Consider the following 19,341-nt stretch of genomic DNA (forward strand, 5'->3'; position numbering starts at 1 on the left):
AGTTCGGACATGATATTAAAGGGCTCTTTTAATAAAAAGACGAGCAAATTTCATATTTACCCCTATATGTAACTACAGATAAATTACCCCGCGACAGAGAGATCAATCACCGACGACACTCTAAATTTCATCAGGATTCTTACCACTTGTAGAATGATGATACATAAAAATACAGCTTCCTTTTTCTCTATTATTTTTCCTCGGAAATTTGGACCGGCAACAAGAATCTATGAGGTTTTTACTATGTAATCCTAGAACACAGTTTTGGGGTGGACGTCTTTAAGAAACAACAGATGAGGTCAACTGATTTTCTACTTCTTCCCAGTTGTGTACCTTGGTGACAAGAGGATGTTGGCATATATTCTCCATCTTGCACCAAGGATATGAATTCTGATAATTGAAAAGAAGAACCTTAATCCCAGCTTCGGCGCACTCAATGGCGTATCTTGGATTATCATCAATCAAAACTTTTGCTCCCAACGACCTGTGACAAAAAGACTAGTGTGTCATGCGGCTCATAAATGTTCTTAAATTTTTTGAACCAAAAAATCATGAAAGCAAACTCCTAAAGAAAAAGATGGCAGCAGTTAAAAAGGTATACCTGCAAATGTCTGACTTGGGTCTTGATTGCCCATCCAAAGCAAAGTGATTGCCGAAATGGATCTCCTGAAAGAGATCCGGATAGTGTTTCTCAATCCATTCAATTGTGTGTTCTTTGATTGCATTCTGTCGGGACCTATGAAGAATCACAAATAAACTAATTATTACCTAGGCTAACAAAGAAATGGAAGCTAATACAAGGACTGCACAGGGTACATACGTAACTATGGACAAGTTGCAAAACTCGGATAAGTTTTGAAGAGCTTTTCGAGCACCAGGGATTGGATGAATCCCTTTCTTGAAATAAGAGGTCTTAAAGAACTCGTGAACTCGGATATCCGCTGCCAAAGAAATGACAACTTTTGCTAAGGTACTTATTCATGGAACCTTAGAACACGCGAACATGTTTTAGGCTTGGAATTTATCAGCAGTGGCACATTATATTTACCATTACTGTTCAAAAATAGAAGTCAATAATAGTGACAAAACAAGATAGATGATAAACAAAATAGCAAATATTAAGACTAAGAAGTGTTCCAAGGCCAAATAATATCCCATCAACCAAGTCAACTAAGCAGAAGACAAAAAGCGTGCCTGAAAAACAATGACGATACTATTAGTGGATCCTTTTAATGTGGAAACAAAAGACGATAGAGATACAAGAACAATGACAATATAATTTGTTCTCACTTTAAGGGAAAAACATCAAGCAAAGCACAAATTTGTCTTCTAATTTTTAAATATAATCAAACAGCACAAAAACCTATCAACTCACACTGAAGAAAAAGTACATGACTAAGAATATATAAGATTCTATATACCTTCATCACGTGAGCAGTTCCATATCTGTGAAAAAATACAAAGTGAATCAGAAAATGCATCTATGCAATCTAGTCATTATATAGGGAAAATACAGGCATATAATCAAGTTGTATAACAAATGAAAGTAATCACAACACCTCAACGCATGAATATGTATATAAATGCACTGGTAAGAAGAGTTTTATATCAGCTCACATAAGAGAATGCTCAACCCGAGAAAGAGTGAAGTTTTCCATAATAGGCAATCTAAGGTCCTATGAACCATTTACTCTCTGGAAAAATCCATGAAAATTAAACAACCATTTGAAAATAAAAGAAATCTCCATGGTACATAAAAAAGTAAAATATAACTTGGATCAAAATGCTATTCTTGCAGCCATAACATTACAAACCAACACAAACATTTGAGAGCAAGAAGTCACATGGCAATTAAAAATCTTGATATCCACAATTGCAATCTTTTCCCGCCAAACAAACATTTGCAATTCTAAGAACATAGATAAGAACATTTTGCCAGAAAATTATACAATTCCCCATACTACAACTGTTTCATCCACTACTTCTGGATCCTCACAACTCCATAATCTACTAATTAGATGCATTTATCTAATACATTATTATTAAGTTCTCTCAGTTCATTGAAGAAATTTTACTTGTAACAACGGGGGATTGGAAGTGATAGCTTAGGGAACCTACATCTACATAAAGATATGGATAGTTGTGGTACTAAGGTTTCAGGTGAATAATTCTAAACTCAATGCATTACACGAATATAAATTTAATGCATGGTAATCATTGTGTAGCAAATACGAATCCAACAACATTTACATCTGGTGTTTATCAGTAAAATTTATGTAGGTAGCTTGTGACTGATGGAGTGCACAGGCCTTCATATACAGTGATTTTAGGTGTATAAAGATAAAGCTCATCTGTACGTCAAAGCCAAAAGAATTTCCATTTCACAAGTTATATATAATATACCTGAATATCACAATATGACAGTAATACGATATTAAGGCAAACCATCGAAGAAATAAACAAACCGAGTTGCTCTCGTCTTAATTCTAGGAAACATTCTCTTGTTCTGTTTGAGATGATGTTAAGAAAACCATGCTAGAAAGTATTAGTGAAACAAGACTCTTTAAAAAGATGAAAGATTACCTTGAAAAACTCATAGACGTGGTATTCTGATATCAAGTGACTCCGAGAGTATCGATCGGCAATGAACCGATTGAGGGCGGATACAAAGTTCCCAAGAACTGAAACCAAAAACCCACAGTTGAAGCAATCGATTATAAACAGATGATAATACTGAGTAAAGCATGGAATACTCATGAACATAATAACTGAAATTGCTATAAAATATCGACTACAACTTCTGCAAATCATGTCGAGAATGGAACATAAGGGCCATGATAAGTTCCAATCGCCGAACAAATATGAGTTCCGTAAATTTTGCTTATTGCGAAACAATATAGAAACCTTTGCAGTTGATCATGACCAAGTAAAATATTCCTACATGGGAGGTTGTTTATGCAATAGTAGCATAAGATTTGATTATCACACAGGAAGTTCTAGCTAAAAACATAAGTTATATTGCACCATGGCAAATTCAAAAACCGAAGCAAACATAAAGTTATCAGGAAAATTCAATATACAATGGTGATTCTTTCTCTAAGTGAGTCATCGATCAATCGATCAGACATTTCCAAAAGGCTAAACTCAATCAATAAAATTTTCTCGAAATCAAGAAAAGTCACACCTTCATCAACATCAACAGCTACCATGGTTTTCCGGGGCAAATGCTTCTCTGAAAAACCAGTTAAGCTTCCGCTACTTCCCATATTCCGATCACGCGCACCATTGAAAACCTTAGAATTCACACCCTTCTCCTGATCCTCAACCCTAACAACTTCCTCAGAAACGCACAATAAATGGGGAAACGCCATGGCTTTTTGCAGCCCATAACTATTCCCATTACCATTACTATCCCACAAAATCTTGCTAAAATTTTCCGAGCAGCATCCCTTTAGCCTGAAACCGTTAAGAAACCTCCCTTCACTTATATCAGAGGCTGATGAAACAGAAGCATTGGAGGAAAGCCTCCTCAAAGATAACATCTGGAAATCCCTTTGATTAAACAAAAAATTCGCGGGCGTCGCCATTAGACAACTCCTCAAATGACGGAATCGATTCAATAGACCAAATCTGGAAGAAAATAGCGTCAAAGGACGCCTCTTTATCATACCGGTTTTTGATACATTTAGTGAAACATCAACCCATCATTTCTTCCACGTTCTTGCGGGATTATTTTCCAAAAGAAAACGAATTAGTGCTGAAAAGAACAATGGCAGACGAGAGACCGGTAATAATCTTCTGGGGTCTGTGTGTATCTAGAAAATGCAGAATATTGGATCGCTTGAAATCATTATTATACAAGAATCAATGGATCATAGGACGCATTTGCCTCGACTTTTTGGAGAAAAGCACAACGATTTTGGAATAAACTGGAATGATTCAGGTCCATGATTAATCCTAAATATATAGTCTACAAAAAGAAATATGGCATAAACATTGGATTTTCTTCCGCCTGACATTTTAATATTTCATAATTCATAATTTGTATTTTTTGTTTTTGTGGTTATATGCATGGGGAATCGTTCTTAATCGGCATGGACAACATTTTTCTCCTTTTCTAATTGCCGTGTCAATTATTATTATTATTATATAAAAAACACGAGTTTATAAAACGTCGTTTTATCGAATCGTTTTCGTCCTTTCTTTTTTATTTTCCTTTAAAAATAATAAACAAAGTAAGAGATTATTTAAAGATCACACACGTTTTTTTAAAAAGATGATAAAAAAATAAGATACAAATGGAAATAGCAGCCTGTATTACTAGCTGTTTTTGTTTATATTTTTATTTGCTAAAATAATTTTCTAATATATGTCATTAAAATTCTACAGGATTACATCTTTTAGCTATCCCACAGTAACTTTGAATTCCTTTAATATTTTTTCCCCTCTTGCCATATTAATTTTTATATTTTATTTCCATGTAGCAAAACATATTATTTCTCGTGTCGTGCAATTATTGTAGAGACAGAAATATACTCTCTTTATTGAATCTGGGGAAAGTTATTTGGAAACTAATACAGATGATTGGAGTTCTTCGCATATCAAGAAAAGTCGATCCTCAAACCAAGTTATTTGGTCCTTTATATGCAAAACCTAAAAAAAAAAGAGAAGATGATTGAACCATGATCAGATTTGTTCAAGGAGGATACACGAAGTTTTACAACTTACTGTAGAAATGGAGGTACGCACAAGTCATTAAGACACGTTATGGGCCAGATGGGATGTTCTCTTCCATCTTATTTTTCATCTTGTACTGTAACGTTGCAGGAGCACAATCTAGTGGTGTTTCGCCTGCAGACAGATAACATAACATCTAAAAAAACAGCTACTTTATATGTAATGTTACTCCCCCTTCAATAAAAAAAAATACACACTTGGAAAAAAATGCAAATGAAACTAGGAGGTGCGATGGGCTTTACCTCCTATCTGACTAGGTCCAAATAATCAGTTTTTACAATCATGGTGTGTGGTTTAAAGAAGCAAACCTAGAGACTGAAATTGAGCTTATAATTTTAATTGACAACGTAGACTGACTGATCATTGTTTCTCGAATGTCTCTTCTTTTGGAAAGATATCATAATGATTCTTCAAAATAGATCTATTTAGAGATGCAGAAGGCACTGGAATCACTTACCTTGTGAATTTTTGCAATCCAAACTTGCACCATGGTCCATAAGAGTAAAAGCTATCTCAGTTTGATTGAAAACTGCCGCCTGCATAATATACATCAAGTCAAGAGATACTGTTATTCCTACACATCTACCTTTCTGAATAGACAGTAAGGAGAATTTGACAGGAGGGTACCAGATGTAATAAAGACGAGCCTTGCTTGTCAGTATAATTTGCATCCACCCCCTGTATGATGTACAAGACATATCACAGCCAAGAAGTCTAAATCATAAATCGACAATCAAAAAGAAGAGAAAATAGGTGCCTGTCTCAAAAGGTCTTTAGCAGCGGCCGTGTCGCCGTTTTTAATTGCTTCACGTAAACCCTAAACAATAATGAGTAAATTATCAAGTAATAAGGATCTCCGCAGTTATTACTTATTATCATGCTACAATGTAGTGCTGCCTTCATATACTTCAGTTCCAAAGACGAAGGAACATTTTATATACCTCTCCTGTAACTTCATAATCAACTGTTGATAGATCTGTTCGGCTGTTGACAACTTGACCAGGATTGAAAAATGTACTGCAAGATTTTCATCTGATTGCTTTAATATCTAAGAAACATAATAATAATAACTGCAAAAAAATGAAAGACAATTGATCCCAATAAAGATGCACATGATAACATTTAATTCAAGAACACAGAATAGATGCCAATAATTAGTTCCAGTCGTATACCTATGCTTACTGTTCGATGTTGAACCTTTACTCTTAGGTGTTGACTCTGCTTTTTTCACCTTTTGGTTTGACTGGACTGGCGGAATGGAGGTATTTTTTAATGGCTGTGATAAAATAATTTCATAATGATTCTTAGGTTTGCAAAAGAACAAATTTGTAGATACTAGATACAGCGAAATTCTTGCCTTTATTGTCACATGATCTGTAGGAGGAGCTGGAGCTTCACAAATGCATAAAGGCATTCCACACTTGCAATCTAAAATGTCAGGAGTAGGAAGTTTTTCAGTATTTACTTCAGGTTTGGCATCTGCAATTGCACCGATGTCTAATCTTGAAACAGAATCAGTTATAACATTAACCGCACTTGGAGAAGCTGGTGCATCATCTTTCTTCAATCTAATAATAATTTGCACCACTGTATGTTAGAAATTCAAAGACATACATCTTCATGCTGGGAACAACAGATATGAATCAAAGAGTTTAAAGGACAGATGAGATCCATCAGTGCTGTTGACAAAATAAAAGGGAGAGGTATCACAGAGAAAATAAGACAAATCGCCCTGTCTCTGAAAATTTGGAGACCAATAAAGAGCTCTCATTGAACATGAGAAGCAGACATATATTCAAAGGTATTCAGTGATATACCACGGCATACAAGGATTTTCATGCTCACTTATCCCAAATCAAGATACGGTAAAGAAATCTTAGTCTGGCTCCACCAAAAACAAGAACCATCCTCCTCAAAACTGCACATTATTCCAAGTCAAATATAATATCAGGATGTTCAAGTACACTTCTTTCACTGCAATGCCCGGAAGAATTCAAAAATTCGGCAGCCCTCAAGTGAGTATCAAATTTATAACAGAGCAATGTCACCCAAGAAAAAGGTAAAAATGTAGGGGGGGGGGGGGGATAGAAAGAACTTGAGTATGATCTAGACAGTCAAAGTCTACGTTTTGGCTTCAAAAATCGTATCCATGAGCAAGTGAAATTACCTAGAGTGATCATTGTAACAAACCGCGCATACACGGACACTTGAGTGAATACCAAATTGTGGCAAGGCCTGAAAAAGAAAGAGAGGAAAATAAATTTAAGATATAGATGACCTCTACTTTCATACATGCACACAACTGTTTGTTTGTTTGTGTGTGTGAGTTGGGGAGAGGGGGGTGGCATACCATTTGATCTGATGAATGTTCAGCACATAAAGTTCGGCCACAACATCGGCAGTGATGCTACATATATGAAACGAAGGATGTGACTAGGAGGGATAAATATGTATAAAGAATAATAGTATGAAATTATATGGCATAGTTTTCTGCAATCCATGAAGGGGAACTATTTAAAGTTTGGTCTTCCAGGTTTCAATTTGTCGTTTTCATAGGAACTAGAATCCACCCTTGAGAAAATAATTAAAAAAAAGGTGCTAAAGCAAAGAAAACTGAAAGGCAAAAAAAAAAACATTGAACTTGGAAGTATCACTTCCATTTGACGAGGGGCAACGAGAAATACAAAAACTAAAGCCACATGCATTAAACATCAGTGAGAGTTCCGCTTTCATTCCCGAATTCAAGCACGTGATTCCCATCTACCATTTCACACAATCTAACATAACAGATTTACATATCCGCGACCAACATAATCATCATCATTCACAATTTCATTTTATTGGATTCACCAATCAATTAGCATCAGCAGATCAAATCAACAACGTTCAAAGAAATCAATTCAGTAGAAACCAAGCGAAGGGGGGGCTGAAAACATTAAATCACGGAAACACAACTCAAACGGGCAAGAATTAGAATAGCCACCCGACGGCGGAAGGCCGTGAAACTGCATTTGCAGACGTCACAACGAGAGACTTCCTGGAACGGCGGGGGCTCCATCGACGTTGCACCACCGTGCGACCCTTCAATTGGATCAAACACTATGCCCTCATCAATATTTTTCTAATTATAATTTAGACTTTTGGTTTGGGCCGAAGAGCCACTTGGATCCAATCTCAAAAGTCCCTGCTACAGGCCCAAAATATTTCTCATTTATTTATTTCTCAATGTGTATTAATAATAATTTTTATCTTTAATTTAAATAAGATACTATCATCAATCCGGCAAAAACTTGTGTGAGACGGTCTCACGTGTCGTATTTGTGAGACGGATCTCTTATTTGGGTAATCCATGAAAAAATATTACTTCTTATGCTAATAGTATTACTTTTTATTGTGAATATCGGTAGGGTTGACCCGTCTCACAGATTAGGATCCGTGAGACGGTCTCACATGAGACCCACTCAATCAATCCAGTGCCGCAATCAATTCATATACTCAAGCTAATCAACATATAAAAATGAAATATATATTCATTGATATATTAAGTTATATTAGTCTTTTAACATGTATGTATTTTAAAATCTTCAACATGAAGATAATCTTTAATTCAATCGGATATCTAATCGATCACAAATTAAATATTTTCGTGTTCCTTACTAGTATTATATTATATACGAATATATATGTTCATTCAGTTTTTACTTAATTTGTAATGGCAACATTGCGAACATACATGAGAAAATAACCAATCCACTTTTTATTTTTTAATCTATTTATATACTAGCAGTAAAGTTAAAGATGCATAAACTCCAACACATCATTTTCAATGCTTAAATTAGACGTCTTTTTACGACATTTTTACAAGTCATTATTCAGCCTCTCTCTCTTAGAAGAGAAGTCAAAATCTTATGAAACTGCAACTTCAGCAGTGAATTAAATAAAAAGCCTATGCATTAATTGTATTACACCTTTATTTGAAAGGTATTTAAGTAAAAAATTTCCTTCCTATAAAACTATTTCACCTAAACCTTCTAAACATCCAATTTACAGTAATACCAAACGCTAAAATAATGAAAATCTAGTCACTTCAAAAGCACTAAATACAATTTCTAAAACATGCATGTCGTCAAACCCTTGTCCAAAAGTTCACAATTTTTTTAAGGATTTAAATTTTCGAATTTAACATAGCCCATACCCAAGACTTCACAGTCTACATGTACAGGAGTGTCATTCCACGAATTTCTATATCAACTTTCTATTCTACCCCATCCAAGTTCTACCTTCTGATTATATAAGGCAATTTTCATTGTGGCGCAAGAATTATAAATTTTTCAATCTAAAAAACTAAAGAATTATAAATTTCCAAATGTGTATAGAAAAAGGCTTAGTCAGTATACACTCTAATTGGATGTATATAAGATTCAGTACATGTGCTCCTCCATATAATTGATGAAGATGATGCAACCAAGAGCTAGGTTGTGGTGGTTTTAGACAACATTTCTCCAAGTTTCCGATTCAATCTGGATACTGCATATGATTCGAATTCATGGTTTGAATGACAATCATAGAAATTGGGAATCCAGTAAAGACCAATGTTCATGAAACCGCGGTGCAGGCATCAATAGGACGATTCCATAGATTTCATCCGATTAGCCACTTCTAGTAGATACAACTGCTAGGAGGCTCGTCTTCTGGAATCTGAAAGATAAAATGCAGCTAGATATTAGGTCCGTAGTGACCATGGTGTTTATGGGTCAAGATGCATTGGAATTACCTAGCACTATGCTTGATTTCAACCAAATTTTTTGGATGAAAATCATGCGCTCACAAAATGTTTGCATGGAGATCATAGCCATATATCCACAGTAATTTATTTACAAAACTTCCAGCAAAGGACTGTATATTTATTTATCCCACTTGTCATTCATCTCCTATTAAAGTATAAATGATTGATAAGTACCTCAAAATAAACTTAGAAAAGATTTCGTGCAAAGTGTTATCTATCCAGATATATGGCACAAGAATAGCAATAAATTGTGCAAACATGATATGTGAAATGGTTGTCATCCCCTCTCTCTCTCCATGCATGTGATGTTGCCTTGTGCACCAAAATGTGTGCCCTGTTTCAAATCTTTCTTGTTGATGTCTAATTTTAAATCCCCGATGAATCTCGCCAGAGCGAGAACATCTAAATTTAACCAATGTACAATGCATAATTTGACTATTCACCTCTCCAGCATTCCATTTCCAGTCGGTCTTATTCCATATGCTATGATCAACATCAGTATTTTCCTTGAGAAGGTTATCACTGCACAAGAGTCGAGGGTTTTCAGTTGCAAAGAATATCATCCTTAAAAACCAAGTGGTGAATGTATAAGATTTCTCTTGTTTGCAAGTATAAAGTTAATACTGGTGGCATAACTTACTGGACGCTTATGCTGGACTGTCCGGAGACATATTTCATATTGCTATCAGCCACATTTCCCATCTGTGATGATTTTGATGAAGTTGAAAATGGATTCCAGTTAGCATTCATTACACTGTTGCTGGCGGGAGCCGAACCGAAGGAGAAGGAACTTTGCACAGCTTGACGAGGAAATTGGTTGACAAAGGTTCCTAACACCAAAGAAACAAAATGGCCTCAGCCAGGGCACTACTTTACCAGGATAAAACTGCTCCAAATTGGTACCTGAACTGTCCAAAGGCATGTTGCTAGCCTGAAACATGCTAAATGGCTGACTGGTGTTCCGCGGGGGACTTACTTGGCCAAAGGCATAATTAGGCGCACCAGCAGACCTAGACGTAGCATGACAACAAAGAATTTGGATGTAAGTCAAAGGACCTACAATCGATTGACAGTAGCAAAGTGTAAAGGATAATAACAAACTGATAGGAGGCCTCATTCCGGACCGTGTATTCAGCGATGCCTTCAATTGACTAAAACTTGATACCGAACGAGAAACACACATGTTGTCATTAAGAGCATTTGAACCAGTTCCAGCAAAAGTTCTTTGCGCGCTTGGTGTAGCATCAGACGATACCATGTAAGGTTTATGTACTAGGTTTTGAAATTCAACTAACTTGGAGTTCACTAAACTCTTCTCTCTGTCAATCTGTCTCATGATAAGAGTAGGAAATAGTTAGTAACGAAGCTAAGAAACATCACTCTCACCACACATAAATAGAGCTAATTCAAGAACAATGAAAAGCTGGTTTTGGATTTTCCCTACAATACTAGTAAAATGTAACTTCGTAAACATTTTAAAAGCTTCATCCAGAAATATTCTGAGGTGCAGCCACTTTTTTATTCTCCAGCTCAGCTCTTCTCTTCTATCAACATTCCTCGAAGTCAGACAAGTTCAAAATCTTATCTTATTCTCAAATCACTTGAAATCCAAACCAGACCAGTATATTTGATGGAAAGAAAAGATGCAATTTTTTTTTGCTTCCGTATAAATACAACAAAAATAGAAGTAAAATTATTTTTAATATGGACATATTTCAATTTGCTTAGCTATTGTCAGATTTCTGATTTTGTTTTGGTCACTTTTTAGAACTCTGGGACTATGTTAGCCTTGAGAATTATTATCCTTCAGTGACAATATGACAACTCAACAAGTGGACATTGTCTTACAATAGAGTGAAAGCTCATTCCTCGCTTAGCATCATCATATGCTAATCCACGCAACTCTTCGTAGCTGATGTCACCCACAATGTCACAAGGTCCACTGCAGAAATAATTATGGCAATTATTTAATCGCAAACAGTTTTCAAAAGCTATTTTATCATGATTCATGTGACCCTAGTTTAGACATATTACGCAGAATGCAGTAAATCACGACATACTTTCTTCTGTGACCATAACAAGTAAGCTTCCATTGTGGCATCTCATTTTCAAAATCTTCCATCATCATCTGTTTGCAAGATTCAGGATTGTCGCACCTTCAAATGCAACAAAAAAATAATCAACTAATTATGCATGAGTTACATGTACTTGAAACATTGAAGAATAAAACTTTGAAAAAGTGAATACATAGGAGAATCACTCACTTATGGTTTGCTGCCTGAGGCTGACCGTTGGATTGCCGTGACGCAGTGGCACCACTTGCGTTTCCAGAGGAGTCTCGGATCCACTTATTTTCAAAAGGCTGGTGCCAAAGAAACAATGAACTGACTGTGAATACATGCCAGATGTCAACGGACAACAATTTAGGCACCTTAAAATATAAAATTGATAGATAAGCTAGGTCCCTATTCGATAACAGTTATATGACGCCATCATAATTCTAAAAGGACAACACTAAGAAGCTACAATCTGAAGGAAAGAACCTTGAATTGATTTGGTTTGGATCCAAAATCATTTCTCCCTCCAGTATGACTATTGCTCTGAACACTGAAACTAAAAGGATTTGACGTCTGCTGTTGAACTCCAAATCCAAAAGGGTTGGTCTTTGATTGCTGTGGGGTAGCATGAAGAAACTTACAGCTGTCTCCATATTGACAACTGCAAGGAACAACAGATAGCGCAGTTAACTATCATAGAAATCGCCAATTCTTCACAGCACATGATTAACGTGGCATTTTCAAATTCTCTCTATTTGATGGTGGAAAAAGACCTCGAGTTTCGCAAATGAAACAAATCATGATCCAACCTAATTTCTAGCTAGCACGGAAGAAACAATCAATTCCCTCCATCGAAGAACAAAGGTCAAATTAGTTCATAAACATGAAGGTAGCCGCAAAGGGACTGAAAATTTATATAAATCACAAATCAAAAGGCTTCAACTTTGTTTCCAAACGTAAATTAGGATCTTGCTACATATATATATATTTTTAAAAAGACAAAATTTCGAAGATATTATAGAACACTCTAATCTTGCTGAATTGTGTTTATTTTGGCTTCGCAGCAAGACGAAAAGTAGTTCATGTGAAAAACCGAAACGCTTACCTTCCACGCTGAAAATTCCTACACAGTTCTCGTCTCGGAGGCATGATTGTCAATGACGCCTTACGGAAAAAATACACACAGATAGATAGGGAAGTAAAAACCGAACGTCAACCGGTGATTTGGTTCCGGTCTAAGTATGTGCCTATTTATATATTAAATAATTTAGAAAATTAAAATTATGTTTAAAAATAATTAAGATATTTTATTTGAAAAAATAAATTAACTGACACATAAGTTTGCTCTGATTGGTTTTAATTATTGATGGTTTAGTTTGGTTTGATTTGGTTGTATCCCAAATTTGATAAAATTAGTTTGATTCGAGTTTTTATCAAAATCTGTGTCATTAATTTGTAATACAACAACAAACATTTCTTTATTTTTCTAAATATTAAATTAAATTTGATCGTCTACTTATTATTGGAGGAGATCTTAATAAAAATGCTATAAAATACATAATCATAATATTACACAAATTTAAATGGCTTATAAAAATTTCATGTATATAATATATATATAAAAACTTTTGTGAAACGATTTCACTACTCAATTTTGTGAAACGAATATTTTATTTTGGCCACTCATGAAAAACTATTAATTTTTATCTCAAAATTATTACTTGTTATTATATATATGAGCTCATTGATAAAGTATCGTGAGACCGTCTCACAAAAGACATGTTAATATATATGCACACATGTATGAAGGAAACTGACAAATATAGCCTCTAAAGGAGTGTGAGCGTTCCCGTTGATGGAATAGATAATCGTTTGGTCAATAATCAAGATTTAGATTCTTCGTACAAACACTTTTTCAGATGAGCTTCTCATATAGAACTTGTTCAATGTTGTTTACATTTGGTTTGCATGTTATTACGTTAGTTCGAAATTCTATCCAGTGAACATCTTCTATAGCAAATTTAAATCCCCATATATAAATTTTTGTTTATTTTCGCTTCGATTTTTGCCATAGTTTTTCGTTTTAGACACTAAATACTCTTAGAACGAGAAACTAGAAAAGATATGAAAATTATTCGAATTAATTTTGTTTAGTTTCACATGTTTTAGATTGGTTTATTATTATTTTGTGTTTCTCAATAAAAAAAACACAGTACAAAGCAAGTGCATTTTAGTTTTAGTTTAGGGACAAGATAGGTTGCCAATATATGATCAATAATGGCAAGAAGATAAGAATGGTGAATTGCAAAATCATATTCCCTCGTGGGACAGACGCTGCTGCTGGATAATACTCTTCCGGATCATCTGAAGTGGACCTTACTCCTAAAAACTCATCCAGCCTTTGTTTTCTCTCCGCGGCAATGATCTCGATCGGAAAACTGCAGCGACCATCCGAAGGATCTTTGTAAATTATCTCGCCAAATCCTTTCATGTAGCAGATATCGGTTTGATTCGTCACCGTTGTCTGAAAATACCTGTTGAACGCATACGAGACCTTTTGTTTGTAATCAAGGTGGCTGCAAGAACCTCCTTCTTCCAAGCTAGAACAGTCAGCCAAGTTGCAGCACTTGTCTACCTCACCACTCACCGTCTTGTTGTCCCTCATGTCCCCGTTGAAAACGCACCATCTTGTAGGCAAGTACGTGAATCCCCTAGCGATGCTGGGCCATATTTCGCGGCCCTTTCCTGTAAAATCAATCCTGAATTTGGGCTCCCCGTTAAACTGGTAGATCCCCCAGTGCCGCTGGAAGGGTCCCCAGTCGAGGGTCACCTTGTTCTCATCGGATAGACTACGTAAAAACACATCGATGTTCAGTCCGGGCTTTAACGGCGTCCCTCTGTTGCTGGATATATAAGGCAAGAAGGATCCGTAGAAACGTTCAGCGTTGGTTACCGTACCCACCTGGAGCGCGTCTGTTGGCCAACCTATCTGGGTCACAACGAGTTTCATGTCGTCAAACCCAGATTTCTTCATTGCCCACAGGAACGAATCATACAAGAATTCGAACGCATTGTCATAGACCAGACCATTATTATCCCTAACAATGTAGCTTGAATTTTTGTCCATGAATGCAAAGTTGATGTCCAAATTGTTTTCTTGGACGTACTACAATGGTGACAAGTTCAACATTACGGGAGCCTTGTTCTTTTGCAGGAAGCGTAGGTAATCGGTCATCATGTCCGTATACTGGGGAAGAAACTCGGCATCTGATGGCTTCAGAGTCGTATTCAAATGTGAATTTATCATATCGGTATACTGAGGGGTTGATACCTTGATTTCCATTCCATAGCCTCTTGCGTTGACTGCGTTTTGCACCATCTTCAGTGTCCCCACATTATTTTCACGTGTTTTGTTTACGAAAGAGATCGAAAAGGGGTCGGTACCCACAATCACATACCTGCAAATTAAATTAAAAAGAGACTAAACATCAAAGGTTTCAAGCAATTAATTAATACAAGAGTCCCACTGCAACGCATTCTCGGTGGTATTAACTTTATAGAAATGCTCATTGGGGATTGAGACGGAGACAGCGAGCTGACCGCGGGTACCCGTGAAGGCTTCGAGCACGTTTCCGCCGGAATTGAAAATCCTGACTTCTTTGATCTCATTCTGCAACAACAAATCCACCACCATGGATGGCATCATTTTCTGGTAACTTACCCTGCCCCAATTTATCCCTATTCCACCTCCCTCTGCCAATACTATCATGTCAACCCACATTATAACATGCATTTGCATCATCAACATAATAACGCAGCAAGAGCTTCTCGTCATCTTCCTCCGATATTAACTAATCTCATATTCTTGATTTAATTCCACGTGCCAAGGTGACGAGCATATGATGGATGCATTCCAGGTTTTTTTCATGTGAGATACAGAAACAAAAACGATATACACCATACAAAAATTAATAAGTGCGTGTGCATATGATCAGACATTCTTCTCCGACAATAAATAATTACAGCAGAACGTTTACTTTGACTGGGAATTAATAAGGCCGTGATTGTCTTCAGGGTTTTTATCGGTAGTTTTGGTTTTACGCGTTTTATTTTCTTTTTTCTTTTTTTAGAAACATACAATGTGATGCCTAAACCGTTTTACTTCAATTTTTTTTATAAAATCTTTAAATATAAAGTGTAAATGAATTAAAGAAATAATAACATAAACTAACAAAATCATTAAATATCATTTTGTAAAATCTATAATCAAATTAAAAATATAAAAAATATTAATTTAATTAAAATTTAGTTTTTTTTTTGGTTGGTTTGGTTTTGACCTATGTAATTCGAAACCAAACATATAAAATTTGGTTTAACATTGTATCCAAAATTTAAAATTCTTTTTTAGGTTTGTTCGATTACCTATTTTTTTATATATGGATTTCTGATTTTTCTATTTAAACTAATGTTTGAACACCTCTAATTGTGCAACCAGTATACCGGATATTTGATGCTCAAATAATTATGAAAACTTCCTCAGGGATTCAGGCTCCGAGGGGACGAAAACCCGAAACGGGAACGAGGATAACCGATTTTTTCGGGTGTGGGTTCCGGGATTTATTAATATCCCCCAAATAATTCAGGACGTAAATTCATCCTTGAACACGTCCCTAAAATAAAATTTTAATAATGATATTAGTAATATTGATATTAATATTAATATTATCACTAATAATAATAGATAATAATAAGATATGATTCGGAGTATCTCCGAAACCGTCTCATTAATATTTTTGAAATGAGAACGAAGACGATGATGGAGATTTAATCTTCGCGGTTTCGGTTAAGGGATTCCCTGAACATGAGGAATGGGGCCAAAACTATCTATCAAGCCTTTAACGTTCATCAGTTGAAGCACCAACTTAGGTGTTGCCCCTGCACCAGAAAACATCATCAAACAACACATAGTTGTGTGTCTCAGATATAAATGTCTCAAATGTTATAACACATAGTGACAACATGCAATAGAATAATATGTCACACAAATAAATAACTTAAACAAAAATAACTTAGAGATAATTATGCACAAGTATAAATACTTGTGTGATGACTCATGACAAAATAATCACTAGAAACACAACTTGAGTTTACAAAACCAATACTAGATTAAAAACGTATTCAAATAACACAAACAGTATGTCGAAAACTAGAGCAACAAAAACGCATGTTTCAATCAACATTTTCACAAGTATTGTCTTAAGAAGTCTCAAACAATCATGGCAACACATTGTAGCAACGACGATATTCAGACGAAGACGCTTTGAGACTTAATCCTGCTCTCCGATAATATTTATCTTTCTCTCGTCGTTCAAAAGTCTTTTTCAGCCACTACGTTCTCCTATTTATATACACTTCTTTTATCCAAAAGTTTATCCCAAAAAGAAATCTACAAAATATGGAAACAATAGTTTTATTAGAAATAAACACTTTCAAAAAATATATCATATTACGAGAATCATAACATAATTATCGAATATCTAGAAAGACAAAACCCTTAATTAATTATTTCACACAATCTCATTAATAAAAAAAAAGATAATTTTAAGGAATAAATTATAACTCGAAACCAAGAATCACAACTGCATGTGAATGGTTATTTTTCTATCCACATTTGTGCTTCAATGTAAATAAAGAGCTAATTGTTGGATATATTTATGGCCAACATGCCATATGTTAACATTGTAAATGAAGGAGGACTTGCAAACTTCATTCCAGGCAACCAATTATAATGAGGTTGCCACCATTTTCGGTGGAACAGATTGAAGTTCATGATGATATCACTTACTCAACATCAATCCGACTTATTGCACGATTTTGCACTAAAAATAAAGTTGTTCTTCAACTCATAACTCTAAAAAGAATAATCTTAAAACATTCCATATTATTTTATTTGCAACAATTATTTTGTTCTATAAAAGTATCTATTCATAGATTATAATTAAATATAAGAAAATCTTACCCCCTAAATTATAATTAAAAAAAATTACTCTTAGAAACAACTAATTAGAACATAATTTAATCTAATAAAATAATTAATTCAAAAAAAAATTGTATCATTATCAATTATCTGTTAATTAAATTTTGTTTTATACAAATTACATACTTATAACTAATTCATACAATATTTTTATCAACATTAAATAATAAATATATTTAACTTATTTCAAATTATAAATAGAAAATATATATATTTGAATTATTTATTAAAATAATTTTATATTCTTTAATCTCATTGTAAAATTATTTAATACGCGCTATTATTAAAAAATAGAATCCACAATTTAAAAAATAGAATTTTTACCCCAAAAAAAAAAAAAACTCCATAAAAATTTGAAAAGAAAAAAAAAATAATGTTGCGCCAGATATGAAATGAAGCAACAGAGTTCACTATCCCCAACTGGCGGAACATGCTCTATTTTGACATTAGCAGATGGGTTTCACTGATGGGGACGTGGTTTGCAGTGGTAAAAATTACATGGCAATATTTACCGCAACTTGGAAGATGGTCGTTCCAATTTGTTGGGCTTTGCTTGTAGTGAAACTTAATTGCGGGATGTGCAAAATAGTTTTTATGCGGTTGGTTGATAGAGTCATTTTCCATTTCAAATCGGGCTGAAATTGACGCAGCTCTGGTAAATTATTGGTAAACTCAACAATTAGAAAATAACTTTAAATTGCAAATATTTTACAAACAACCCTTGTAAATAAATTTGAAGTTTAAAACTTATGAATTCATGTAAAGGCCAGGGTAACTCTAGCACGCTTCTTAAAAAGAATAAACTAAGATACTTTGTTGGAAGACATAACCTAACCAATTCATTTTGAGTGATAGAATTAAAGCCACATATGCATATCAACTTCAGGTATAACTGTAAGCGTTTTATCATACAATATCATTGTCATGTATTCGATTCTTATGAATTGAAAGGAGAACAACTATTAAGAAATGATTGTTGGAGAGTGGTATAGTTTAAAAAATTTTAGTTACACAATCATAATTAGCTATAATTTTTAATAAAACGAAATTTTTTTAGCTCAAATAAGTTGTAAAATATCTGGATAAGAAAACAATTTTTTAAATTGCCGACATATTAGAATATTTTTTTTTTTGAAAAAAGAAGAAGAAAATGACTGTCAATACTTGTCCTTGTGCAGAGCTGCCCTAAAAATTTATCTGCATAAAGACATCTCTCATCTTCAATCACATTCAATGTTACAACATTTCCTCTGATCAAATTTTTGCTGCATACGTGGTTGCTAACGGGGGATTATCACCATATACCCAGTGGCGGAGCCACATGCATGTATACCCGGCTTTTAGTTAGGATGGTCCAATTTTTTTTTTTTTTAAATGTATATGTAAATTTTGTATACTTTTGAAATAATATGATATTAGCTCGAGTAGATCAATTTATAATATTAAAAGATTCTAGAGTTTAAAATTCTAACTCAATATTTATTGGCTCCCCCACTGCATATACATATTAATTAGAGAAGCAATTATTAAACAAGTGTTTCCACTTTCAGTATCAATATGAATCATTTTGTCGATGACTTTCATTGTAACTGGGTAGGGTGTCACATATGGGGTGGGTTTCTTTTCTTTTCTCTTTTTCCTGGAATCCACATATGTGTTTTTTATATCATGGATGGATTACGTTTTTGTTCATTATTGTAATAAGTCACTACATCACTATATAT

General features: G+C 34.6%; 4 protein-coding genes across 6 annotated transcripts; all 4 read right to left on the reverse strand.

The window, feature by feature from the left end:
• Positions 1 to 98: 98 nt before the first annotated feature.
• LOC142548451 (uncharacterized) lies at positions 99 to 4,135 on the reverse strand. Its single transcript, XM_075656780.1, has 6 exons — positions 3,185 to 4,135; positions 2,584 to 2,681; positions 1,422 to 1,446; positions 821 to 941; positions 602 to 736; positions 99 to 484 (listed from the first exon to the last, which is right to left on the reverse strand). Exons 1-6 carry the CDS (start codon positions 3,666 to 3,668, stop codon positions 280 to 282), a joined length of 1,068 nt encoding a protein of 355 aa, XP_075512895.1. The 5' UTR covers positions 3,669 to 4,135; the 3' UTR covers positions 99 to 279.
• A 329-nt stretch (positions 4,136 to 4,464) lies between these two features.
• LOC142548452 (uncharacterized) lies at positions 4,465 to 7,875 on the reverse strand. Of its 2 annotated transcripts, none has more exons than XM_075656782.1 (11): positions 7,721 to 7,875; positions 7,088 to 7,144; positions 6,905 to 6,972; positions 6,095 to 6,305; positions 5,910 to 6,013; positions 5,679 to 5,754; positions 5,495 to 5,554; positions 5,365 to 5,415; positions 5,195 to 5,273; positions 4,750 to 4,851; positions 4,465 to 4,638 (listed from the first exon to the last, which is right to left on the reverse strand). In XM_075656782.1, exons 1-10 carry the CDS (start codon positions 7,793 to 7,795, stop codon positions 4,766 to 4,768), a joined length of 867 nt encoding a protein of 288 aa, XP_075512897.1. In that variant the 5' UTR covers positions 7,796 to 7,875; the 3' UTR covers positions 4,465 to 4,638; positions 4,750 to 4,765. The 2 variants fall into 2 exon arrangements, with proteins under 2 accessions (XP_075512897.1, XP_075512896.1); XM_075656781.1 differs by having other exon boundaries at positions 4,467 to 4,653.
• A 1,040-nt stretch (positions 7,876 to 8,915) lies between these two features.
• On the reverse strand, positions 8,916 to 12,809 carry LOC142548453 (zinc finger CCCH domain-containing protein 16). 2 transcript variants are annotated; one of them, XM_075656784.1, is made up of 10 exons: positions 12,686 to 12,809; positions 12,067 to 12,241; positions 11,788 to 11,885; positions 11,584 to 11,679; positions 11,372 to 11,465; positions 10,648 to 10,850; positions 10,427 to 10,533; positions 10,164 to 10,353; positions 9,967 to 10,045; positions 8,916 to 9,435 (listed from the first exon to the last, which is right to left on the reverse strand). In XM_075656784.1, exons 1-10 carry the CDS (start codon positions 12,727 to 12,729, stop codon positions 9,397 to 9,399), a joined length of 1,125 nt encoding a protein of 374 aa, XP_075512899.1. In that variant the 5' UTR covers positions 12,730 to 12,809; the 3' UTR covers positions 8,916 to 9,396. The 2 variants fall into 2 exon arrangements, with proteins under 2 accessions (XP_075512899.1, XP_075512898.1); XM_075656783.1 differs by lacking the exon at positions 8,916 to 9,435 and adding an exon at positions 9,468 to 9,857.
• A 1,007-nt stretch (positions 12,810 to 13,816) lies between these two features.
• On the reverse strand, positions 13,817 to 15,361 carry LOC142548336 (glucan endo-1,3-beta-glucosidase 8-like). Its single transcript, XM_075656640.1, has 3 exons — positions 15,108 to 15,361; positions 14,912 to 15,038; positions 13,817 to 14,746 (listed from the first exon to the last, which is right to left on the reverse strand). The coding sequence occupies exons 1-3, from the start codon at positions 15,359 to 15,361 to the stop codon at positions 13,817 to 13,819; spliced, it is 1,311 nt and encodes a 436-aa protein (XP_075512755.1).
• Positions 15,362 to 19,341: the final 3,980 nt, after the last annotated feature.

Source organism: Primulina tabacum, chromosome 6 (genome assembly GCF_025594145.1).
Source record: "Primulina tabacum isolate GXHZ01 chromosome 6, ASM2559414v2, whole genome shotgun sequence".
In the NCBI taxonomy this organism is placed as follows: domain Eukaryota; kingdom Viridiplantae; phylum Streptophyta; class Magnoliopsida; order Lamiales; family Gesneriaceae; genus Primulina; species Primulina tabacum.